Source organism: Hyla sarda, chromosome 4 (assembly GCF_029499605.1).
Source record: "Hyla sarda isolate aHylSar1 chromosome 4, aHylSar1.hap1, whole genome shotgun sequence".
NCBI classification, from domain to species: Eukaryota; Metazoa; Chordata; class Amphibia; order Anura; family Hylidae; genus Hyla; species Hyla sarda.
The window spans coordinates 94,494,891-94,521,577 of record NC_079192.1 but is presented as its reverse complement, the minus strand read 5'-3'; the positions used below and the strand labels follow the sequence as shown (position 1 = coordinate 94,521,577).

At 41.0% G+C, this 26,687-nt stretch overlaps 1 protein-coding gene across 5 annotated transcripts in view; it reads left to right on the top strand.

Annotated features, from left to right (window-relative positions):
- KIF23 (kinesin family member 23) overlaps window positions 1-23,864 on the top strand; it is a 28,646-nt gene extending 4,782 nt beyond the window's left edge. Inside the window, exons 2-24 of one of the 5 annotated variants that reach the window (XM_056571596.1) lie at window positions 5,425-5,494; window positions 6,591-6,719; window positions 7,542-7,647; window positions 7,726-7,862; window positions 7,994-8,109; window positions 8,183-8,353; window positions 8,537-8,569; window positions 8,799-8,911; window positions 9,089-9,210; window positions 9,615-9,717; window positions 9,827-9,906; window positions 9,991-10,110; window positions 10,196-10,355; window positions 10,445-10,612; window positions 11,736-11,893; window positions 11,981-12,154; window positions 13,213-13,359; window positions 13,843-14,121; window positions 18,036-18,269; window positions 18,816-18,904; window positions 18,982-19,063; window positions 19,210-19,280; window positions 21,882-23,864. In XM_056571596.1, the coding sequence (XP_056427571.1) occupies window positions 5,425-5,494; window positions 6,591-6,719; window positions 7,542-7,647; window positions 7,726-7,862; window positions 7,994-8,109; window positions 8,183-8,353; window positions 8,537-8,569; window positions 8,799-8,911; window positions 9,089-9,210; window positions 9,615-9,717; window positions 9,827-9,906; window positions 9,991-10,110; window positions 10,196-10,355; window positions 10,445-10,612; window positions 11,736-11,893; window positions 11,981-12,154; window positions 13,213-13,359; window positions 13,843-14,121; window positions 18,036-18,269; window positions 18,816-18,904; window positions 18,982-19,063; window positions 19,210-19,280; window positions 21,882-21,897 (2,878 nt within the window). In that variant the 3' untranslated portion in view covers window positions 21,898-23,864. Of the gene's footprint in view, window positions 1-5,424; window positions 5,495-6,590; window positions 6,720-7,541; window positions 7,648-7,725; window positions 7,863-7,993; window positions 8,110-8,182; window positions 8,354-8,536; window positions 8,570-8,798; window positions 8,912-9,088; window positions 9,211-9,614; window positions 9,718-9,826; window positions 9,907-9,990; window positions 10,111-10,195; window positions 10,356-10,444; window positions 10,613-11,735; window positions 11,894-11,980; window positions 12,155-13,212; window positions 13,396-13,842; window positions 14,122-18,035; window positions 18,270-18,815; window positions 18,905-18,981; window positions 19,064-19,209; window positions 19,281-21,881 lie in introns of all 5 variants that reach the window. The other 4 variants (XM_056571593.1, XM_056571594.1, XM_056571597.1 and 1 more) reach the window with 4 other exon arrangements.
- The last annotated feature ends 2,823 nt before the right edge of the window (window positions 23,865-26,687 follow it).

Genomic DNA, 26,687 nt, shown 5'->3' with positions numbered 1-26,687 from the left:
AAAGTGTGTCAGGGCTGAATATAGTTATAGCTGTCCTAAAGGGACTAGAAGTCCCTTGGCCTTGACATGGAAATACACTTCTTGATGCAGCAGGGTATATCTGTTGTACAGAGGAGTCATTACATGGGAGGTCAGTGGTCTCCAAAGTGTGGACCTCCAGATGTTGTAAAACTACAACTCCCAGCATGCCCGGACAGCCAACGGCTGTCCGGGCATGCTGGGAGTTGTAGTTTGCAACATCTGGAGGTCCACTCTTTAAACCCCATCTTGTTCATTGTCACTAGCCTGGGTGAACACTTGTTTCTAGCTATATAAAAGCCTTTAGAATAAGAATAATGAGAATAAGTTTATTCTTTTCTGAAGACTAAAAGTCAACCTGTTCTCCCAGTAACACTTGCGGTATTTTCCTCCATGGTGTAAAGCAAATAATTCCTGTGTGTTACGTGGCTGAGGGTTGTAGGTGGAGTATTCTGCAGAGACTTACACACAGGAAAGCACACACTGCTCTTTTGTGTTACTTTTAAGGCCGCTTAGGTATTTTCTTTGATAACTCTCATAGCTCAGGAATGTGCTGGCCATGGGTGTGTGCAGGAAAAATAATCCCCCCTCTCCCTACTCTCTTGGAACGTAATTTTTTTTTTTTTTTTTTTTTATGAACAGTTGCGATTTCCCTGTTCACACAGATGGGCCCTAAATTGTCATCAGTCTGATAATCCAGAAAGTCTGTTGCTTTATTCCAGCATGCGGCTATGTTCACAAGGCTGATTTTTCCGCAAAAGTTGCTGAACGGAATTGTGGAATTTCTATTCTCGGAACAGAGAATTCTGCCGAAATTCATGCCCCGTTGACTTCAATGCGATTCAAACGTCGAATTCTGCAAAATATAAGACTGATCTTATATTTCAGCGGAAAGTGGAAATTCCACTGTCTGATGCAGCGGAATCCCATTGAAAGTAAGGCTAGGTTCAAACTGCAGAATTTCTGCTGGAGATCGAGCCGGCGGTGCTAGGACCGAGCAGACTGCATTGCTGCCCCCATAGACTGCAATGCATTTCTGGGTGGATCTTTTGGGAGATCTTCTCAGAAATGCATTGCCATCTATGGGAACGACAATGTAGTCCCCGCGGTCCTAGTGCCACTGGCTAGATCTCCGGCAGAAATTCTGCCCAGAAAATCCAGTGTGAACCCAGCCTAATAGGCAATAAATTCTGGAAGAATTCTTAAGTGAAATTCCGCTGTATGAACCTACTCCAAGACTGCAAAATGATGTGAACCCTCACCCCACTACCCCAAAGAAAAACAACCACAAAAGACACTGCAGAAATGTTGCCGTGTATGGATGAAGGTCCTCAATATTTGCTTTCTCTGTATTGTTATACCCTATGGATTCCAAAATTATACTTTACATGGAAATAAAAGTAATAGCTAATTCCTATTATCATTTTTTTTATTATATATACGGTATATACATTTATTTATTTATTTATTTTTTAAATCCTCTTTATGGCCAATGGATCCTGTATGCTACTTTATGGTTATACAGTGACCTATGTCCAGGGTATACATCTAATGGAAGTCTAATGTGATGTAAATAGAGCTTTGTCCTCTATACAAGATAAAACGTAATCAATAAAATGTATACATTAATGGAATGGGTAACTATAGATGGTTGGTGAATTCTGATGTCAGCAGATAACAAGGGATAGCAGTGTATATTCTGCTTATAGTTATTAACATCCAATTGAAATGTGTCACAGAGAACCCCCCTGGTTATCTTCTCATGGTTGTTTAGAAGATCTAGCTAAATATTTTCTGTAGAGCTGTTTTTTATTTTTTTTTTATTTTTTTTTAACTTTGGCATATTGCATATGATATATATATATCTCTCTATCTATCTCTCTCAATCTAAGGCTTCTTCCACACTACAAAATTCTCCGTATTTAAACATCCGTATGAAGTTCCGTCTGAAAAAGAAGCTGAAAACGGCAGTAACAAAATTCTATACGTCCGTTAGAAAATCCCATTATAGTCTATGGGATTTTCTAATAGCCGTTTGAACCCGTTATAGTCTGTTATTGATAACGGACGTTATGTTGTGTCGGAAGATAGTACGGAAGAAAATAGTTCATGAACTATTTTCTTCCGTCACAAAATAACGTCCGTTATCTCTAACTGGTTCAAACGGCTATTAGAAAATCACATAGGGGGAGATTTATCAAAACCTGTGCAGAGGAAAAGTTGCCTAGTTGCCCATAGCAACCAATCAGATTCTGATTGGTTGCTATGGGCAACTGGGCAACTTTTCCTCTGCACAGGTTTTGATAAATCTCCCCCATAGACTATAATGGGATTTTCTAACGGACGTGTAGGATTTTGTTACTGCCATTTTCCGCTGCTTTTCAGACGGAACTTTTATATGGATGTTTAAAAACGGAGAATTTTGTAGTGTGAAAGAAGCCTTACCTCCAGCGGCCAGTAATGGCTCATTTTGAGGGATACTACCCTCTTCCTCTAATTGGCAGTCTGATGAAGAGGGTTGTACCCCTCAAACATAAGAAACACAACAGTTGGGTAGACAATACCTGGTACCCAGAGACCGATACGATAAGATGTCCCTTGGTGAAGCAATTTCAATGTAAATAGGTTTGGAAAATCTCCAATTAGGCTCTTGGTATAGTGAAACTAGACTTTTACTTCACAGATATTAAATATTACAGAAATAATAATACACGGTACCAGTGCTGGCATAGGGGGAAGGGGGTACAGGTGAGTACCTACAGGAACAACCCTGCCTAAGAAAGGGGGGGACATATATACCGCACAGTGGCGAACCTCCTGCCAATGTGTTTCGCCCGTTGGTTGCAAGGGCTCATCGGGGAGTAAGAGGAGACCACACTGGGGTACAAAAGATAGTAATCTTAAGTTATAATACATATACACACACAAATCCTAATGATGATATAAAAATAAAAAGATGATATTAAAGCAGCGTTTGTATACTGGGTTAGTAGGTGTCAGGCAGTCTAATATATAAGAGAGTATATATAGACTTCAGTCAAAGTCTGTGTTTTAGTCAAGGTAGGTCGCAGAGAGAGGTCAACAGAGGACTGGTTACATACATAAAATCACAACTTTACAATTATTTCTGATTCTGTAGCATGATGAGCATGACATTTGGGGGCCATGTGTAGACGTATCCCTGACTGGACTCCTGTAGTGTGTTCATGTCCACAAAAAAGACAAATATATATGATGTCAACAAATAGTCCAAGACTGCAAATGGAAAAATGTGAAAAGTAGGCAGCGTACCAATTTTGGCAGCTGTTATCAATGTGTCAACCAAACTTGTTCCTCTATTCCTATTTCACAAAGATCTGAAGGTCCATGATAGAGACCATCAATAGAGATGAAGAGACCTAAAGATAGACATACAAGAGAATATCCTACAGTGACTCCAGAAGAATACAATGAAGATAAGATACCAGATAGAGAGGGCAAAACATAATCAGACCCCGGGCCAGAGAGGTGTATCCTGCTATTACAGGAGGATGATACTGCAAGATGTAAGAAAATAATACCCCTCTATAACAGCAGAAGTAGTGTACGGAGTCACCAACCAACTCGTGTACTGACCTGGTATAGCAAAGATGGAAAAGACTCGGGTACAGGTGAAATATATAGAAAAAAGGAAAAGATGGAGTCAGCTCACCCTTCCAGTAGTGGATATAAGCACAGGATAGAATGGTTAGCATGGTTGATTGCTGAGCTGGGTCCCTGTTGAGTGCATACAAGAAAAAAGTAGGTTTCCAGCTTCCATAAAAAAATTATTTTATTTCAATCCTTTAAAAACCTGCAGAAGACATAAATGTGACCCCAAAAAATCCAAATGAAATGTTTTTACAGGTGATATATCCAGCACACCAATAGGGTGGAGATGGTAAACTGGAGGGAACGAAAACTTCCATTAGTGTGATGCCATTAGGTACAAAGATAATACCTAAATATAAACAACCCACATGGTGCTAAGCCACATTGTACTGACCTGGTATTCACAGAGATGGAGGGATAGCAGGGCAATGGCCACAAGTGTGCCCGGAGATGTCTTTCAAAACGCTGTATATCCGACGCTTAAATGTTCTAGTGCGGCGCATCCCTTGCTAGACTTCCAGCCCGGTGGAACGCATAGCCGTGTCACTACCAGTATAGTGGAACGCATAATGTGACCCACCTAGGGGAATACTATCCCTCCATCTCTGAATACCAGGTCAGTACAATGTGGCTTAGCACCATGTGGGTTGTTTATATTTAGGCATTATCTTTGTACCTAATGGCATCACACTAATGGAAGTTTTCGTTCCCTCCAGTTTACCATCTCCACCCTATTGGTGTGCTGGATATTTCACCTGTACCTGAGTCTTTTCCATCTTTGCTATACCAGGTCAGTACACGAGTTGGTTGGTGACTCCGTACACTACTTCTGCTGTTATAGAGGGGTATTATTTTCTTACATCTTGCAGTACCATCCTCTGTAATAGCAGGATACACCTTTCTGGCCCGGGGTCTGATTATGTTTTGCCCTCTCTATCTGGTATCTTATCTTCATTGTATTCTTCTGGAGTCACTGTAGGATATTCTCTTGTATGTCTATCTTTAGGTCTCTTCATCTCTATTGATGGTCTCTATCATGGACCTTCAGATCTTTGTGAAATAGGAATAGAGGAACAACTTTGGTTGCTACATTGATAACAGCTGCCAAAATTGGTACGCTGCCTACTTTTCACATTTTTCCCATTTGCAGTCTTGGACTATTTGTTGACATAATATACTTCATATATATAAATTTATTTTTATTTTTTGTGGACATGAACACACTACAGGAGTCCAATCAGGGATACGTCTATACATGGCCCCCTAATGTCATGCTCATCATGCTACAGAATCAGCAATAATTGTGAAGTTGTGATTTTATGTATGTAACCCTTCATTTTATTTTTTATTTTTTTTTTTTAAAGGCATGGTCATTACTGTAGGTACTCACCTATAACCCCCCCCTTCCCCCAAACCCAGCACTGGTACTGTGGATTATTTCTGTAATATTTAATATCTGTGAAGTAAAAGTTGTTTTACTATACCAAGAGCCTAATTGGTGACTTTCCACAACTATTTACAACCTTCATAACATGTCATTAATTAAAGAAAAGCTTATGTTATACCATTCTCTGATTGTGCTGCAGCTTTCCTGGGATCAGAGTGTCTGTCTGTAAAGGGTCCTTTTGGTTTGCATCTACAGTGCCAGTATCTAGACAAAAATTAAATAGAAAAATGACAAACCTACTAAAAGATGAGGGGTCTGTGATGTGGACCCTGCTGAGCTCTGTACTTTAATGGATTATGCACTTATAACAGAAATATGTTTCTATGCAGCAGAACCAAACCTCCCCGGAGGGCGCCTCCCAAGAAACCTTCTAACAGTGGACAGAAGGACCCAGTTGGTGTAAGTGTACATGGTTTTTATACAAATGTAACTACAAATTTTTTTTGTTTTTCTTTAAATGACAGGCTAAATTGCAGCACTGTTTACTATAGTAATTTTTTTGTAAAGATCGGTGCATAAATACCTGAACAGAGCGCAGCTTTCTTGCGCTCCCTGCTGCTTGTTAAAGGGGTATTCCTGCCAAAAACATCTTATCCCCTATCGAAAGGATAGGGTATAAGATGTCTGATCGCTGGGGCCTGCCGCAGGGACCCCCGCAATCTCCCTGCAGCAGCCCGCATTCCTTGCGTAGCTGCGCCTGAAGTTTCAGAAACCTCTGGGCTTCCGAGACGGCGAAGTGACGTCACGCCATGCCCTCACCATTCAGGTCTATGGGAGGGGGCATTGCAGCCTTTACGCCCCCTCCCATAGAAATGAATGGAGGTGGCGTCACGTCCCCGTCTCGGAAGCCCGGAGGTTTGCGAAACTTCAGATGCAGCTACGCATAGAATGCGGGCTGCTGCAGGGAGATCGCAGGGATCCCGGTAGCCCCCCCCCCCCCCGATCATACATCTTATCCCTTATCCTAGGGGATAAGATGTTTTTGGCCGCAATACCCCTTTAACTCTGAGCAAAAGGCTCCGCTCCTAATGCCTTTTCCCAGGTAAGACTGCTTTCACACAATAAAATGTATCCATTTTAAAGATCTGTTCAATGTTCCGTTATAAAAACCCTGAACATCGTTCGTTAAACAGCCATTAGAAAATCCCATTATAGTCTATGTGATTTTTACTTCATCCGTTTTAACCCGTTATTAATAACTGATGTTATTTTGTAGCGGAAGATTGTAATGGGAGAAATGGTGCATGCACTATTTCTTCTGTTCATTCTCCCATCACAAAGAAAACCGGGAAAACACACAGGGCTACTCTGCAGCAGCCGTGTGCAGTAAGATTTGGAGGCGGGCCAGGGCATTTGGTCATGTCCACACTGGGCTGCCCCTGGGTAGTCCTGTGTGTCTGCTCATAGGAGAATATAAGTAGCATTAAATATGCTATGTGTGACCCTCCTCTTAGAGATAATCTTACGATTCCAAAAAACTGTTGCACTTCCCCAGGTTTACTGCAGGGTGCGTCCTCTTAGTCCCTCAGACCAGGAATGCTGCATTGAAGTGATTAATGAGACCACAGTCCAGCTGCACCCCCCAGATGGGTGTAGAGTTAACAGAAACGGTGAATATAAAGAGGTAAGAATGGAGCTTATTTTCGTTTGGTTTGCTTCATTGTGAAATTTCGTATGGGAGCTCAACACATAAACCTCCATAAATCGTTCCCCCCCCCCCCCCTTCCTAAGCTAGTCTATTATCTCAGTGTGATATTTTTATTTTCGTAATTCACAAAAAATATTTAATAAATATGGGTGGGCATATTGCCTCAGCTTTCTGCACATCATTTAGAGATGTGCTTTACAGCTCCCTCATGAACATAGAAGTCAATTGTATCCCCTCCTCTCTATTGTGACATATTGAGAGGTATGGGTGCAGTTAGGGGAGAAGTTGTCTGTAATCCTGCTTTGTGGTGATCGTAGGAGACTGCTGAAAAACAGTTTACTCGTTTGTACACCTTTTATGAACAGCCACAGCCATCACAAAGTGATTTTGTTGGTATGTGAAAAAGGGATAGTTCTTAGTGAACTTCCTTTAAAACTCGGTTATCATTACTTCACACACTTTTTTTTTTTTTCCTGTGTTTTTAAAAAAAACATGTAAAATGAAAGGAAATGTTTGTCCAGGGTGTTCCAAAATAGAAAAATAAAAAAATATTTACATACCACTGGTCTCACTGCAACCTCCATTCCACTGCTTCTTATCCCCTCTGCTCCTCTCCTCATCCCCATTTTATCAAAGACCCTCCTATTTGTTGTATGTGCTGGAGAATTTTTTTATAATCGAAGTCTGTTTTCAATTATCTGCCCCATTGTCAAACTTTTAAAACATTATAACTATAGATTTATTTTTTTTTCTGTAGTTTTTAATAATGCACTGATTCTTCTTATATCCTTATTACAGACCCAGTATTCCTTTAAACAAGTTTTTGGAACACTGGTGACACAAAAAGACCTTTTTGATGTTGTTGCTAAGCCTCTGGTAGAAGATCTAGTTCGTGGTAAAAATGGTAAGTGTGTTTGGCAATGATATTTTCAATGAAGTAGATTAAAAAGCATTGCTTGGAAGCTAAATGATACATTTTCAGGACTACTTTTCACATATGGGGTGACTGGAAGTGGAAAAACGTACACAATGACTGGGTCTCCAGGACAAGGAGGACTTCTTCCTCGATGTCTCCACATGATCTTCAACAGCATAAATGGTTTCCAGGCTAAGAGATATGTAAGTCACTACTTTAATTGTATGTGTTTATTCTCCCATACACTTGGTAGGGATCATGCTCAGGTTAAATAAATGTAATGTACTTTTTAAGCCATGTTATGAGAATCTTTTTGTCTGTCTGTTGTTTCTAGATTTTTAAGACCGATGATAAAAATGGCATAGAAGTGCAGAATGAGGTGGACGCCTTATTAGAGCGTCAGAAGAGAGATGCTCTGCCGCAGGTAGCCCCAAAAACTCCTTTAAGCAGGTATGTTGAGCACATGTATGTGAGTTGTTCTCCAGATACATCTGTCCCCGATATTTATACAAATATTCTGCAGGCAGAAACTGGAGCCTGAATTTGCTGATATGATAAATATTGAAGACGGCTGCAAAATAGAAGACATAGATGAAGACAGCGTATACAGCGTCTTCGTGTCCTATATTGAAATCTACAATAACTACATCTATGATCTTCTAGAGGAAGTTCCAATAGATCCTATTAAACCAAAGTAAGTAAAACCTTTTCTTGATTCTTCTTCTCTGTACTGCTTGTAGCTTTTGTGGTGAGGTTGGGAATTCTTGGTGAATTTAGCTTTTCTTTCCCTCATCGAGATATAATGTCTTGACATCTACTATAGTTGACTGAAGTGATGCAACAAAAAGATTATAACGTGTTGCTATTCCTTCATCAGGTGGAACACGCCGGGAAAGAATGCAGAGTTTATGTATGTTCCCATTACATAGCTTTTGCCTTGTTGCCCAGCTCTGCCTGATTCCCTAGTTTTGTAGACCATCCTCAACATCATTTCCCTGTACCCTTCATCATTGTATCTGAGCATTTCCCATAATCCTGCATGTGGCTTCTCCTGCCGCTCATGCTTTCATATTAGATTTATATAATTCACTCAAGGTTCTAGTGCCACACACTTGATTATTTATTGCCTTACTTTGTAGACCACCACAGTCAAAGATCTTGCGTGAAGACCAGTGCCACAACATGTATGTTGCGGGATGTACGGAAGTTGAAGTTAAAACCACTGAAGAGGCTTTTGATGTCTTCTGGAGAGGTGGGAACTTTGTTACTGTGTAGTGCATGAAAATATTATTTTTTCAAAAGGGAAAAGCAATAGATTTCCAGGCCACCATTGCTTGCTCTTTGAGTAATGCTTGGGCAAGGGGTTACAGCTTTGAATGGAAGAATTACAAGAAGATGAGTGAGAAGTTTACAAATTATTCTCCTTCAGGTCAGAAGAGAAGAAGAATTGCAAACACACAGTTAAACCGTGAGTCCAGCCGCTCCCACAGTGTATTCATAATAAAGTTAGCACAAGCCCCACTTGATGCCGATGGAGATAATGTTTTGCAGGTAATCAAATAAAATGTTTTTGTTTTTTCAATTTTCCATTTTATGAACAATTTAATGACGCAGCCAATTTTCATTTTATTTTTATCTTCTCACCTTCTAAGAACATAACTCTTCCAATTGTCCATGTACAGAACCATATGATGACTTTGTTATAACAACTTTTATATAGATATCTAAAACTGTTTTGCACCTTTTCAGGGTTTTAGTTTTCATGCAGTGCACTTTACAGTAAAATTAGCATGTTATCTTTAATTTGCAGAAATCTGGCACCAGAAAAAGTTATATTTTGTGAACATTTTAGTAGTAATTCTTCCAATAAGTGTGCATTGGACATTTGTAATAGTTACATTTCCTAATACATACATTTTAGTTTCATTTTCTGTTCCCTTGCCTCTACCCACCAGGAAAAGGAGCAAGTAACAGTGAGCCAGCTCTCGCTTGTAGATCTGGCTGGTAGTGAGAGAACAAATCGCACAAAAGCTGAGGGAAGCAGGCTACGTGAAGCAGGTAAATGTCAGAAAAATAGATTTATTTTTTTGTACTTTTTCAGTGAATTATACAACATTTATGTTCTAGGAAGCCATATACTTATTCAGATGTTCTTATTTGATTTTAGGAAATATCAACCAATCCCTTATGACGTTAAGAACTTGTATTGAGGCTCTACGAGAAAACCAGATGTGTGGAACCAATAAGGTAAAGTGGATTTTGATAGAATTGTAGGAGGCTTAAATTACAAAAATTCCTCTTCTGCTTTAATATTAAATCTTTTACTCCTAGATGGTCCCCTATCGAGACTCCAAGTTAACTCATCTCTTCAAGAATTATTTTGATGGTGAAGGGAAAGTTCGAATGATAGTTTGTGTTAATCCCAAAGCAGATGACCATGAAGAGAGTTTGGTGAGTTTTGGGGAATGAATTATCTGTTTTTGAAAGACTTCCAATTTGCCATTGTCTTCTATGGTTCTTATAATGTGTTTTGCAGCAAGTTATGCGCTTTGCTGAAATGACCCAGGAAGTTGAAGTTGCTCGACCTGTAGACAAACCAATTTGTGGCCTCACTCCTGGACGTCGTTATAGGAATCAAGCATTCAAAGAAGAACTTACACGTAGACTGGAGGATAGAGGTGGTCCAGTCAATGGAGGCAAGTGCAGTCTCCTTGGGTACTTCCTGCGTTCTATTGATTTATTTATTTTTGTGCTTTTCTAAAATTTTGTCTCCATGTTTCTATAGAGGTTGATGAACCAGCAGTAATAGAGGTGCTAATTCAAAGCTTCCCTCCGATTCCATCCTGTGAGCTTTTGGATGCTAATGATGATCAAACTCTTCCACGGCTCATGGAGGCCCTTGAGAAACGGCGCCGTGTTCGCCTAATGATTGCAGAAGAATTCAACAAGACTGGTAAGCTGGATTTATTTATTTTTGTTAATTACTGGGGATGTCCCTATACCATTTTTTTAAGACAGCGTACGAGTACCGATACTCGTACCAAGTACGAGTACTTATATTTTAAAGGGAATCTGACAGCATGGTGATCCGGTTTCTGGCACTGTTACCGTATATGTGGTTCCTTGTTGTGTACAATGGAGGCGGCTGCTGTAGTATGAGCCAAGATTTCTCTCTTCTCCATTGGACAGAACAGGGAATTTGCATTGGAGGCGAGACCGATCACATGCTGAACAGCGGTAGAAACCGGGTCACCTGCACTATTTACCTATAAATTCAAATTAGTGCAGGTGACTCTGCTGTAAGATTGTCTTTAATAGTAGGGAGAATCCCCCTGAAGACATTAGCAGCAGCCCCCCCGGCAGTTATTAGTAGCAGCCCCCCCTGTAGACAGCGGGCCCCCATTTAAAATCCCCCCCTTTGGATAGCAGCGGGGCCTGCCCCCCCCCCCCCCCCTTTGGACAGCAGCGGGGCCTGCCCCCCCTTTGGACAGCAGCGGGCAGCTCACTTACCCTGTCCTTTTGGTCCGCATCGTGTTGTTCTATGGAGGAGCATGTGACATACAACTGCCCCCACCCCCACGATCTCCTGCTTTTTCCCAGGACGGGGCGTGTTGACCCCTGCATGAAGCGGCTGTTGACTCCCCACCTCCACTAATCCATTAATGTTACTTCTATTCATCAGAAAAAGTCCATTGTATTTCAGTAATGCAATTTAAAAGGAAAGGAAGCATGAAGTGCTCCAAAATCTCCTGGTAGACGGATGCATTGACCCTGGACTTAATAAAGCCCAGTGACCAACACCAGCAGATGACAGGGCTCCCCAAATCATATCATATATATATATATTGGTGATTTGGGGTTCTCGTGAGCTGTAAGCCATAATCATCACAATTATGACAAATCACGGCTCGTATATTCGTTTCACCTTTTAAGTTGCATTACTGAAAGAAATTAACTTTACAAGATATTCAAATTTTTTTTAGTTGTATTCTGCCGAGTTTAAGTGTTATCCAGTAAGACAATGTATATCTGCAAAACTCACTTTTTTTTTTTTTTATACATGGTTCTGCCCTTAGCTACCTCCTTCAGAGCCATGCTTCAAGACCTTAATGGTGTAGTGGCAGCAAAGGAGACCATAGCGCAAGGAAGAATGACTGAGAAGGAGAGGACTATAGCGTCTCAGAAAAGTGAAATAGAACGACTAGAAAAGAAAATAAAAACTCTGGAGTACAAAGTGAGTGTGCGCACATCGAATCAATGTTTGATTTATATTCTTCATTGAGATTTGATGGCCTGTAAAACTTTCTAAATGTGTATACAGATTGATATTTTGGAGAAGACTACCTCCATCTATGAAGACGAAAAGCGCAATTTACAACAAGACCTCGAGTCAAACCAGCAGAAATTGCAGCGTCAGCTGTCTGACAAGAGGCGGCTGGAGGCACGGCTGCAAGGCTTGGTGACAGAGAATACCATGAAATGGGAAAAGGAATGTGTAAGTGTTATAGATTTTGAGGTCACCAATCTGTTGGACTAGAGAGATCTAGTATTGTAGTACATTGCAAACTTTAGGTTCAGTGGGGGAGATTTATCATTAGGGGTCTATTGTAGACACAGATCTACCCCTTTACACTGCTCAAGATTTACAAAAGTTGTGCACTCCTCTGATAAATTTTGTGAAAATATAGAAAGCACCCTCGCTCTACCGTGCCCTCTACCTCATAAGAACTCTGGTGAAAAGCTATTCACCAATCAGAGCTCTCATCTCCCGGGCGGGGATTATGAAATGTGATACAGTATACAGGAGCCGGCGTGCAGCGCAGTGTAGCCGCATGTGCCGCCGGCTTTTACAGTTAATAAAATGTGGATCGCAGCGGGTCTCTGGAAAATGACCCTGTGCGATCTGCACTTCTGCCTCTGGACTATAACTCCCATCATAGGCAGAGTCTGTCCATGATGGGAGTAGTAGTCCTAACTGTCCCAAAATAGTTATACTTCTCAGATGCTTTAGAACACTTTCGTACGGGTCCTCCTAGGTGGTGTATATTTGCGCAAGAAAAGTGCACTTGCGCATCTTTTGGCGTTAAAAAAAATAAACGTGCAGTTAATAAATTCGATTCTACAGTAGAAAGTAGACATGGCTATGAAGAGTTCTATCAGATTTTGCACAAAAAAAGGGAAAAAAAAACTCTTGTGCAAATTTTTCATAAAAAAAATAGACAAAAAAAAGCTCTATATACAATGATAAATTCCCCCCAATGCACTTACTTAAACTCCAGTTGCTTCCTAATCCAAAACCTTGAAGGCATATGTCTTAAAGGAGGCTCTTTAAGATGAGACAGCATGACCTCCTTCTCCCTGTGTTCACTACACCTGCTTACAGATTGTCTTGTGGTATTGCAGTCTAGTTCCTTCTTTAAATGGAGCCGAGCAGCAGTACCAAAAATAACCCATAAACTTTGAAGCTTTTTATTTTTTTTCTTTCCGAAGGGGGCGGCCATGTTTCTGTAACTCTGCAGCACTCCTTTTAATCTTATTTTTCTTTTGTTACAGGAACGTCGTGTGGCAGCCAAACAGATAGAGATGCAGAATAAGCTGTGGGTAAAAGATGAAAAGTTAAAACAGCTTACAGCAATTGTAACAGACTCTAAAGGCAACAGACCAGAAAGGCCAAGTAGAGAGAGAGACAGAGAACCGAAGGTTCCCATCAGATCCATCTCTCCTTCACCTGTACCTGTATGTGTCACATGGAGTTTATAAGGTGTTGGGTGGTGATGGGTTAATGAGCACATTTGTCTGGGGACTGATTGCATGTAGGGGGGGATTTTACACATTCTGCATTCAGCTCACGGGGGGTTTCTTCCACCTGTTAACCTAAGTACATGCATTGCATTCATTTAATTTTTTTATTTTTTTCCAGCAGTATGTGTAACACTTCAACTTACACTTCTTCTTGTTTAGGTTTTTTGTTTTTCCTATTTACAAGCATAGATTGATTCAGAATAGAGAAGGCTACCAATACGATTTCATTCATGTAGAGCAGCCAAGCTCTAAGACCTGCCCGTTAACTTATTTTCCTACGCAGCCTCTAAATTCGGCTTTTGTATTGCTAGGTTTGTTTTATAGGCCATACATCTTATTTAATCATGTCGTATAATGATTTAATGTCTTTGGTTTCTTTAGTTGCCTGGTAACCCTGTTTCCCAGCCTCCCCACAACCATGCTACCCCTGCTCGATTACATCTGCACAGGCGTTCAAACTCCAGCAGCAGCATATCCGTGGCCTCCTGTGTTTCACAGTGGGAGCAGAAAACGCCGCAGCAGAAAGCAGAAAGCAAGATGGGCCCCAACCGCAGGCGGTGGGAGCCAGAGTCAGCTAGAAAGTATAATGCAGCAGAGAACAGAACAGGTTATCAGGCATCCATCGTACAGGCAGAGCTAGAAGAGGAACAGTGTTCCAGGGTTAGTGAGGTTTTCTGTACTTGACATGGCCATCCTTCTTGGATGACGAGGCTTGTGCTTTAATGCTCCATGTAAAGTCTTTCTTTACATAGAGCATTTTAAGGGAATCATTGTCTCCAGCAATAACCTTTTGGTATAGACTTGTAGTGCGGGAGACACTGATGACAACAGTACTTACCATTCCCAGATCTGTTCCTCCAAATCCAGGTTTTCTAAATATGTAATGAGGTTTTTTAATTCAACGTGATGTCCAGCTTGTATCTTTATAGGAAACTCTTCCTCCCCAGTTCTGAGCCTCCTAGGATGCAGAATGGAGCTCCACTCTGCAACTACACCCCTCCTCCGCTGTAAAATCTCTCTTGCAAGCAGCATGTCTCCTGTGGCTGCGCATACGGAGGATAGGGGTGGTGCTCCATTCTGCCGCATAGGAGGATCAGCACAGTGGAGAAAGTGTTTCCTATAGAGATTAAAGCCGGACCTCACTATGCACACATGGACTGGAAATGCCCTCTGTGCACTAAAATAGCTCATTAACATAGTAAGAAAACCAGGAATATCATTGGAGTGGAGGCACAGATCTGGTAATATTAAGCACCATTGTCAACAGCGTCACCCATACTACAAGCCTATACCTATAGGTTAGAGCAGGTAATACTGATGACAGAATTCCCTTAACTTTTTGAAGCTAAATGATGGCCATGCTGTTCTCAAGGGCTTTTCCTGCTTGTACGCTGCACAAGCTGTGCTCAAATAAAGAAAATTGGCCTTCTTGAGTTACAGAGCCGCAGCTGCCATTTTTGTCTTGAGCTTTAAAGTGGATTTCTGAAAGCTTTCTGTGCACAGCAAACAACCAATACACCAATGTATTCATTATATATCCACCCAACAGTGGTCCAGGCAGCTGCAAAAGCTCACAGAAAGTACTATTTATTTGTCTTTCACAAATCCATTTCATTCCTAATATTATCTAGCTGAGCTGTAGTTAGCATGAAACACTCTTTAGTAGTTATTTATTGATATGCTGCAACGTGTAGATTCTTGATGTTGCATGTCTTTTTTCAGATCAAGAATACTACTGGCAGACATATAGGCTTCTTTGGGTTTTGAGTTGCATAGAATTATTGATCTCAACCCCACCCCAAATGATGCGTTTGGGTGATGAGTGGGCATGTTTGCTGTGGAATCACAGGTCTGGCTTGGCTTTGTGCTTCTGGAAGAAAAGGGTCTCAATTCCCCAGCACCAAAACTATTTCTATAATAGTTTCACTTCTGAAACTACATGAAGATTGTTCGTATCTGCGGCAGATCCATTGATTACAATGTACTGAATATAGTCTAGTAGTGACTACATTCGGTCCATTTGCAAGAGTATGTAGTGTCTGAGCGACTGAAAAGTGTGGCTGTTTGCATTTTTAAGTTCTGTATAAGCTTAGGAATGGACTGAATGTAGTTATTACCAGACTGTTCCGTACATTGAAGTCAATGGATCTGTTATGGCTATTAGCCAGTACATGTCGGTATTCCATTTTGCCAAGATGTATGTCAATCATACTGTAGTTTCACATGTAAACATACCCTAAACCTCTGTTGTGAAGTTGTTCTAACCCCCCACACACAATTAAATTGGCATTTTAGCAAGGGCCCAAAATACATACAAAACATGAACAGCTTATAGAAAAATAAAAATCAAATCGAACATGTAATCACAAAACTGGTAGCGCTACAGAAAGTTCCATTGATTTGAAACCAGTAGTCATTATAAATACTTGTTTATTAAAGGAGAAGTATCCTGAAAAAATGATCCCCTATCTGATAAGTTTTAGATCGCTGTGGGTGCGAGCGATGGGGCTTCCTGCGCTCTCCTTCACAGCAGTGCGTCACATCTAATGCCGGCCATCCCCGATTGGGCTGGTGTCCGGCATTAACCCCAAAGTTGATTGTGGTGCTAAAATCGGTTAACTCCGTTCCCTGGCTAGCTCAGTGGGGTGATCGGGACTGCCGCTGCATCCCGATCAGCTCAGAGGACTGGGAGAGGTGTCTTACCGTCCTCCCAGCCATCTGATTGGTGCTTTGCCAGGCTGAAGCAACGAAGCACCGATAACACCGATCAAGGCTCTCCTATGGAGAAGCATTGATCAGTGTATGTGTTAATGTCCCCTATGGGGACTAAAGTGTTAAAAATAAATAAAATTAAAAAGTACATAAATATGCATTAACCCCTTCCCTAAAAAAAAAATTCAGATAAAAAAGTAAAATAAATAAAACCTAAACGTGTGGTATTGCCGCGTGTGTAAATGTAATTGTAAAAAAGAAAAAAATCCAAATTCCAGAAATTAGTATTTTTGGTCACTTCATATACTAGAAGAAAATTTATAAAATGCGATCAAAAGGTGCCATCAAAATAAAAATTGTCCCAATAAAATCTTCAGATCATGGCGCAATACATCCCTAAATAAGTTATAGGGGTCAGAAGTGGACAATTTTAAACTAATTTTGGTGCATGTAGTAAAATAAAACCTATATAAATTCGGTATCCTTGTAACCGTATGGACCTACAGAAAAAAAGATGAGGTGTCATTTATACTGAAAAGTGCACCGAATAGAATCGGAAGCCCCCAAAATTTACAAACTGGTGTTTGCAATTTTGCCCAACAAATATTTTTTTTTTCTCGTTTCGCCTCTGATTTTGTGGTGAAATGATTAATGGTATTACAAAGTAAAATTGGTCCAAAATAAAAGCCCTCATATGGGTCTGTAGGTGGAAAATCGAATGTTATGATTTTTAGAAGGTGATAAGGAAAAACAAAAGTGCATAAATGAAAAATGGCCAAAGAGGGAAGGGGTTAAAGCTCCTATACAGGCAAATAATTTTTTTATTTTTAGATCGAAGGATATTTTCCCTACACTCCTACATACATATTCCAGACCAGTATAATTGTCTTGTTTGCATGTGAAGCACATTCTATTGATGCATGGACGCCTTTTGCTATACGTGAGCATTGTAGCAGAACGCATTTTCAGCTTTTGGGGTCTCTGCTTCCATTCCTGACGTCCCTCTCTCCTGCTTTGCTTTATAAGTAATGTAAATGATTCATGCAAAATTGTTTCAGATCTTATAGCCACAAATGATTTTACAGATGGGCAGAGCAGCTCAACAGGCCTGATAATGGGGACTTGTCAATAGACTTTAGGTTATCCTGATAAATCATTCCTGACCAGCAGTTGTGAGTAACTGGAGTTCATTCAAAGCTGGCTGTATACATTAGAGAAGTCAGCTAGACCTGCTTGTTTAATGTATATGGGGGGCTCCTCACTAGAATTTTATCATGCCCAATGCTCTGGCAGTGGCATTTTCCTTTCTAATTTTTTTTTTTGTTTCTGCATTTTTTTTAAATTTTTTAAATTATTTTTTTTTCATTTTTAAATAGAACTCCTAATGCTCCACATATACAGGATTATAAGAGACCTTGCTGCCTTCCTCCGGTGTTCCCTAAACTGGTGCTTTTTAGCTGTTGCAAAACTTAAACCCCTTTTTAAAGGTTGCCAGATTATGTTGTACTTTTGCAACTGTTTTAGAGCATTAAGTTGGGGAACACTGCCTAGGAAGGAGCATGGAAGCTTACTGCAGATTGTGTTTTTAAGTTCACTGCATAGGGCAGTGTTTCCCAACCGGGGTGCCTGTTGCAAAACTACAACTCCCAGCATGCCCGGACAGCCGAAGGCTGTCCGGGCATGCTGGGAGTTGTAGTTTTGCAACAGCTGGAGGCACCCTGGTTGGGCAACACTGGCATATGGGTATGAAGTTGGTTCCTAAGCTCTCTCTAGTGTCTTCCTCAGGCCTGTTGACTGTCCTGTCTTCGCACTCTGAATAATTTGGTCACTGATTCTTTATATTGATTTCTGGTCTTGCTTAGAACGTCCCCCCAGTGCACAACAGACACCGCCGCTCTCGGTCAGCGGGGGCAGAGAGATGGGTAGACCATAAGCCGTCCGGTAGTGTGGAGACGGAGACAGTCATGCAACCTCATGTCCCCAACTCCATCAAAGTATCTATTGCCAGCGAAAAGGCGCTGGCAAAGTGTGATAAGTACATGCTGACACACCAGCAGCTGGCCTCGGATGGGGAGATTGAAACTAAACTCATTAAGGTAACCATCTGACTGGGAAAAGGGGGTTAGTGGGAATTATGTCCTTGTCAGGACACCTAAAAAGCTGAGTTTCTGTAAACTGTATTTAAACCTGCCAATAGCTGCCAGAGCTGTATGTGGCCCATGTACACTGTTGTGCCCACATTCCAGCATGCAAAGCTAAGGAATTATGTAACTTATCCTAGTTAAGCTTAATGAAATAAGAAAAATATGTGCATCATATATATAAAATATATACATACATATATAGTGAAATATTTCCAAGGAGTCCACCCCAATATCTAGACTATAGACCTTTTTGGCAGATTTCCAGTTCCAGCACATATTAGGCAAACTGTCTGTAATCTTGAAGAAGACTTCATTTAGTACTGTAACATGTCTTTACTTGCTGCATGGTATAAATCTACACTAACTTTGGGTGGTTCTCTCACAGGTTTCTCTGTGTACAAAATGTTACTTCTGTCCGTCACGATGTGGTGAGCACAAGGTGGTTTCTGTCATGTTAGGATAACATACTTTAAGGTTGGATGTTCCTTTGCATTCCAGGGTGATGTGTTCCGGACTAGAGGAGGAGGTCAGTCTGTACAATTCACTGACATTGAGACACTCCGGCAAGAGTCCCCTCCAGGCACCAGGTGAGTTTCAGAATTTTGACCGTCTCCCTATAAGGTAATGACAGATGAGGTTACTAATATTACTTCCTGTCTCATAGCCGGAAACGCAGATCTTCCGGATCTAATCAGCCCCCACAGGTCGAGAACACTGATTCTGAGTGGACAGATGTGGAAACCAGAGTATGTATTTTATGGTGTAACTTTTAGTTATAAGCTACAATATTACAGGTCTGCACCTATAATAATGCTTACATGTTTTGCTTAATACCATTATAGTCCTACATTTAATATCAGTAACAAATTCCTTTTTGTTTTGTTTTTTGTAGTGTTCGATGGCAGTGGAAATGAGAGCAGGATCCAACTTGGGACCTGGGTACCAGCATTATGCTATTCCCAAGTAAGATACGATTCTTTGCCTTGTCCACAAATACTATAGTCTACAAAAGCTTAAAAACTTAAAGTATTCCCTATGCACAGGGTAGGGATGAGTAGCTGACCATAACCCAACCACCCCCGCAATCACCGGGACAGGACCTGGCTCCATTCATTTATATAGGAGCGCCGAAAAGACGAGTACAACATTCGGGCATCATCTGTGCTCCCATAGAAACAAATGGAGCCGTGCCCTCTACCAGTAGCCAACATGGGGGGTTGGATCCCCTCACGTTCTGCTGCTTATCCTATAGATAGGGGATAAGTTAATTTTCACCGGATTACTCCCTTTTAAGTTTTTCTGAAAGTTTGGTACCTGTTGTACATTTGCCATGCTCGTGCTTTTTTACATACTTGCACCTAGCTTGCATAATACTATGCATCTTCCCCTACATAGTAGCGTCAATGTGAGTGTTATAAAATCTTTCATGTGCTGTGGAAAGAATTCACATGTAAATTACTAATCCGCAATAAACCCATTGTTGTGGTTCTGCAGCAAAACCCTCCACTGCGGATATTACATGTATTACAGGATTTTTGTTATTTACATATCCCAACGCTTTGGGGGAGTTTTATCAGGTTCTGTGTAGAGGAAGATGGGTGCTGCTGCCCATAACAACCAATCAGATTGCTGCGTTAATTTTTCAGAGGCTTTTTTTTTTTTTTTTTTTTTTATAAAATACAAGCTTTTTTTCTTATTAAATCTTCCCCAGTGTGTGTTCTAAACTGTGCACGCTGTTACCGCTCTAATTACTACATATTCTAGTAAGTACAGTACTACAGCCTCAAGACCAACCAAAATAGCTAAAATTTAACAACTTTTATTAAATCCAGTTAAAACCTATATTTACTATAAAATGGATACAGAGTCATCGGTCTACAATACATAAAGACTCAAAACAGGGTAAATTCCCTCCAGGTGCGATCCCCTATTTAACACCCTTGTCAAACCCGACGCGTTTCCCCGTGGGTTAGATATGTAACCCACGGGGAAACGCGTCGGGTTTGACAAGGGTGTTAAATAGGGGATCGCACCTGGAGGGAATTTACCCTGTTTTGAGTCTTTATGTATTGTAGACCGATGACTCTGTATCCATTTTATAGTAAATATAGGTTTTAACTGGATTTAATAAAAGTTGTTAAATTTTAGCTATTTTGGTTGGTCTTGAGTTAGTAATTAGCTAAATTGGATTCATGTTCCATATATCAGTGATTTGTACAGTACTACAGCCCTGATATGGACAGTTCTCCATGTATAAGGACAGAGGAAAGGTTGCCAGGCTGCTTCTCATGCACATTCGCAAGAAGTTTACCGAGTGGATCCCTGATCAAATATCTTCTAAACACCACAAAGCTTTGGAGGGAATACTCATTTTTAGGATGCTTTTACACACAGAGCAACTAGGGGGCTAGCTCATGTGATCCTGAATTGAATAGGAGACCTGGATGTGCTACTTTAAATGGGCACTGTCATGAAAATAAACTTTTAATGTTGTACAGAGATGAGTTTTGATCAGTTGGGGGCTTAGCCTTCAGACCCCGAGCAATCACAAGAATGAGCGCACTTATTCTTTCTTGACTTTGTGTCAATGACCTGGACTGACTCATTATGTATAGGTCTCAGGCATCTTATCCACTATTCAAAGTGTCTATAGACAAAGTACCCCTTTTAAGATATACAGTGGTCCCTCAACATACGATGGTAATCCGTTCCAAACGGACCATCGTTTGTTGAAACCATCGTATGTTGAGGGATCTGTGCAATGTAAAGTATAGGACAGTGGTCTACAACCCGCGGACCTCCAGATTTTGCAAAACTACAACACCCAGCATGCCCGGACAGCCATTGGCTGTCCGGGCATGCTGGGTGTTGTAGTTTTGCAACATCTGGAGGTCCGCAGGTTGAAGACCACTGTTAGAGAAAGTTGTACTCGCCTGTCCCCGCCACTCCGGACCGTCACCGCTGCCCGGGATGTCGCCATCCATCGCTGTCGCCGTGTCCCCGACGCTCCGGCAAGGCCTCTGCTTCCCCAGCATCCTCGCTCTCCGTCGCCGCCATCACGTCGCTACGCACGCCGCTCCTATTGGATGAGGGGGCTGCGTGCGCAGAGACGTGATGACGTCGATGGAGAGCAACGGCGATGGAGGGGATCCTGAAGAGGACGCGCCGGAGCCCCGAGGACAGGTAAGTGACATCACCGGAGCTCATGGGGCACCGTAAACGGCTATACGGTGGCAGCTGAAGCAGTCTGCGCTGCCGGATAGCCGTTTATGCGATGGCCCGACATAAAAAAGCATCGTATGTCGGGGCCATCGTAGGTCGAGGGGTCACTGTACTGATAATTGTGGGCTACATGTGGACTAGTCTGTGGCAGGTCAAGGTATCACCTGCAATTCGGGATTGTAGGCACTAGCCTTGGCCAGTAGCGCTGTGTGTAAGTGCATCATTACTGTTCTTTAATATAATGAAATATTTAAAATTTGCTCCATGTTTTAAACTGTTGCCATCAATTTCTGTGTAGTAGCCCCTTTTGTTGCAGATTTTAATGATTTGCTTTAATTTCAGGCGCCGGAAACCTTAAATGCCTGCCAAAGGCTGATGGACTGTGTTCAGCTGCAAGATATCGGGGCGGTCAGGCTCCTGTGTGTGTATATAGAAGAAACAGGAAAATCTGTATAGAAAGCTGATCTGTGAAGAACGAGAAGCTGTCGCTCTGCCTGCCCACCCTGTATTGACTACCTGGCAGACTGTGTATATTTTTTCTTTTTATAATGTATTGCTGTATTTTATGCAACCTTTCATGAGCTGTAGTCCTTTATCCTGCATGTACAGCTTTGGCATATTGACCTAGACTGTATACACATTTCTAAACTGGTCATGAAAGGGTTTTTATAATCTCTAGATTTCCTTTGTATTCTTATTTAGAAGAACTGCTGCTGTTTCTTGAGTAGCAAAATGCACTTTACCAAAGCTGTTAATCCAGTAACACTGTCTATTTAATATGTCCCCAGTATTGTACAGGATGTCTTTACAGGCCTTTTCTCCGATCAGTGAGAGCTAGGGATCAGCAAGTGCAGCCTACAGGCTGGTATTAGGGATTCAATAAACTTTCAGTGGCTTTCATGAAAACATCTTGGGTTTTTTGGATTTCCCTTCTGTGCTTCGAGCACAGATCCTTTCTTACCGTCATCTGTCTAAAGCATCTATCCCACGTTGGTGGAACCAGATAAAATTCTGTGCAGATAATGTCACCAGTTTCACCCGCACTAACCTGTAGTGTTGGCGACTACTGATTTAAAATGATGCCTACCATGACTTGCTGCTGTTCTTCTTCTTTTTCGGATTATGCTTATGAGCTGCTCTAGACACAGGTGGGGTTACGATCTCTCCCTCGAACAAGGTGACATCATCGCTGATCTTCAGAGCTCGGCCCGGCTCATCAATGTTCATTTCATCCCTCCCCACTCTGTCAGTGCCTACTGCGCATGTGCTGCTTCCTGGCTCCACCCAGAACTGTGAAAGCAACACACATGGCTGCAGTAGGTACAGGAAGCGGCACATGCGCAGTAGGTACAGAGGTTGAAATGGTAACTCTGCCCGTGCCCCAAGCTACTAATTAGCATAATCTGAAAAAGAATAATGCAGCGATGGATCGGGTCATAGTGCCCACTTTTTTTACAGTACCACTGGGGATAAAACTGGGGTGACTGTTTATTTTCCCTTTTAGGGGTGTGTTCAGAAGAGACACAATAGCTTCTTATCACAGTTACATCACAGGAATGATGAAAGAGTTGGATAGGAAAAGACATAACATTTTAGTGTAGATGATTTGTGTGCTGTTTTGTAATACAACCAGTAGAGGGAGATATTACTATTTTTATTTATTTTTTTCCCTGGAAGTCTGCATCTTTGCTATACTTTTTAGTTCAGAATTTTTTTTTTTTTTTTTGTCTTCTATATTTTTAAGTGTTCTCACATTTTTACTTGCACTTTGGAAGAACAACTTCTTAAAAGACTCACGTTTTTATTACAGTTCACATAGTGGGAAATACAGGGGAATTCAGAAAGGAAGGTGCAAAATTTATAGTCTTGATATTATTAACCTGAAGACAATATTAGAGATGAGTGAAGTTACAGTAATTCAATTCTGCACAAACCTCGCGGCTCGGCGGATGCTGACTTCAGCTTTCAGGTGCTCCAGTGGGCTGGAAAACGTGGATACAGTCCTAGGAGTTTCAGAAACCGCCGAGCCACGAGGTTCGTACAGAATCAAAGTGCTGTAACTTCGCTCATCTCTAGAGACTATCCAAGTTTTATCTATACACTACAGATGTTCAAAGTGATTTCCATTGGTGACACGGCGATGTCTAGGTGGTTGTCCAGTTTTGTCCTGACGCCTGTCGGCATATATGCTGATATGGGCTCCACTGTGTCAGTGATGCGTTGTCCCAGGTCATTCATATGCTGTTGCTTCATACCATATAACATGTTTTAAATTTGCCTTTTAAAGGGGTACTTCACTGGAAAACTTTTTTTTAAACTGGTGCCAGAAAGTTACAGATTTGTGAATTACTTCTATTTAAAAAAAAAAAAAAAAAACAATCCTTCCAGTACTTATCAGCTGCTGTATCAAACAGAGGAATTTATTTTCTGTCTGACTACAGTGCTCTCTGCTGACACCTCTGTCCCTGTCAGGAATTCTCCAGAGCAGGAGAAAATCCCCATAGCAAACATGCTGCTCTGGACAGTTCCTAAAATGGACAGAGGTGTCAGCAGAGAGCACTGTGGTCAGACAAAGGAAATTCAAAAAGAAAAAAAAAACTTCCTGTGGAGCACACAGCAGCTGATAAGTACTGGAAGGATTTGGATTTTTAAATAGTAATTTACAAATCTGTTTACATTTCTGGCATCAGTTGATTTAAAAAAAAAAAAAAAGTACCCCTTTTTAAAGATAAAAGCAGTGCTATGGGCAACTAAACCAGTTTTTGCTTAGATTTTTTTTGTCACTGGCCATTTACCACAGTTACTTTCACTGCAGGCCTTTACTTTTACCCCCATCCTTTTTTAATTGCCCTGTATTACTGTGACAGCCTGAGCCCGCAAGAATGTTTTCCATAACTTAAATACAGGCCTTTTAATATGGTCACTTGGTTTATGTTGTTGGCCTTTTTAGTGTCCGGTCATGCTAAGAATAAATGGTGTGGATTTTCCACACTGGAGTTGCTGCAGTTGCCAAAAATTCTGCAGATTTTCTGCACAAAGTGGGTGGGATTTAAAATTTTCAACCACACACAAATGTGTACAATATCAATGTGGAAATGCCCCTCTCTCGAACAGTGTATGTATTAGGTTGGCGCTCTATAGCATTGCCCATTACTTGCACTATAATTGCTGGATGACTAATACAACCAGTGGAAAGAATGGCAGGCCATCATGTGACCCTAGAAGAAAACAAACATGGGTTGTATCTTACTAGTTACCTGCTCTCCACTGCCATAGCCTTCATATGGGAGGATTCTGTAAATATATCACAATTTGTGGAGTTTTGCCTTAAATATTTCTTTAAGCTTGAACTCCAAAGTTTATTATAACTCCATATCTATACTCATTTGTCATTCAACTGTTCTATATACATGTGAATTTCGTGTTCATACTGTGTTGCACAACATGAGTTAAACATTCTTTACTATTCTAAAATCTAAGCTCAAAAGGGACTCCTGCCAAATGCTCGATTTTCACTTATCTATTTTAGGTCTTGTATATTAGGCTGGTCCATTTATGTCTGTCTGTTTTAAATCATGAAAAGACATTGGAGAGATCTGTCATAGTAGCATAGTCTTCTATTCCAGAACCATAATAAAGGACTATTTTGTAAGGTACCTGTGTATTGACCTTTTTTTTAGCTTCATGTAAATATTTTAGCTGACACTTTAAATGTGAGAAAAAGTGCAATGAAAGCATAACTGTCATAATATCTGGCAGCAGGATAGGTTTAAAACTCCTGCGGAAACTCTTAGCCTGAGCCTTGCCCCAAGATCCAGAATTCCCATAGACCATGTCATGGCAAGAAATGTGGGGTTCACATATATGCTACAGATTTTCCATATGGGAATACCACACTGGAACAAAGAAGAAGCAAATGAGAGACTTTAGAGAGATATAAATAAAATTTTATTTCAATAAAAAAAAAATACCACAGAGGGGAAGAGGCACACCACACAAAAAGGTGACTATACTTTTTTCACTTTTTTTTTTTTGTATTTACTTCATTTAGATTGGTTTAATTGTGATGTTTCTAAATGTAGGTGTTTGGGAGGGGGCAGAAACAGCCCTATTAACATGTATGGGGACAGATTTTCCTGTCTGCACTGATCTTAACTTGTGACTCTGGACTATTCACAGACAGCAGATTTGTTGCAAAGTAACCAATATGAAGGGCTGCTGCTCAGATGTGAATTTCAGCATTTCTTCCTATATAAATATTTTCTGAGCATGTTTGTCTCTGACCCGGGATAAGAAATGGTTTGATGAAGTTGTTTGTAGTGGTAGGAATACTCTCGGCAAGAGCCAAGCTGCAGCTGCAACTTGGGTGGCCGGATCAGCAGTGGCTAGAAAGAGGCTGAAGACGATAAAATGGTATAAGATCAAAGAGAAGTATTCTGAGCTGAACACAAAACCAGGAGCCTAAAATAGACCAGTGACTCAGACAGGTCCAAATTCATTATCAACTTTTCAATACATAAAATGAATCAACACAGTATAAGAGAGTATTTTTAAAAGAAAAACTACCACAAGAGGGCACAGTTTTAGAGGGGCAAAGGTTTCCCAGTAATATCAGGAAGTATTAATTTACTGTGAGAGTAGTGGATGCATGGAATAGCGTCGCAACAAATACAGTGAAGGAGTTTAAGTATGCATGGAATAAGCATAATATCCTCCATATAAGATAGGGTCAGGGACTATTAATAGGATTCAGGATTATTGGGCAGACTAGATGGGACAAATGGTTCTTATCTGCCAACACATTCTAAGTTTAATTCTCAGTTGTATTCTATTAATTCTAGAGGCTCCTTTCAGGAACCTAATTAGGGGGTCTTGAGAAAGAGACTTATTGAGGAAAGCCGAGATAGCTGATACTTGCACTTGTAGGGTGGAAGGAGATAGTCCTTTGTCTAATCCATCTTGCAGGAATGGTAGGATCCTTTGGAGACAGTTGACGTAGCCGACACCAGGATGAGAATGTGCTCCATATTCTTCCATAAGATCTAGTTGTAGCCTCAGATCTGGAGTGCGACAATGTTCTCAAGACCCTGAAAGCTCTTCTACTCCTGGAAGGGACCGATCAACCTCCAGCCTGTCAGGTTGAACATT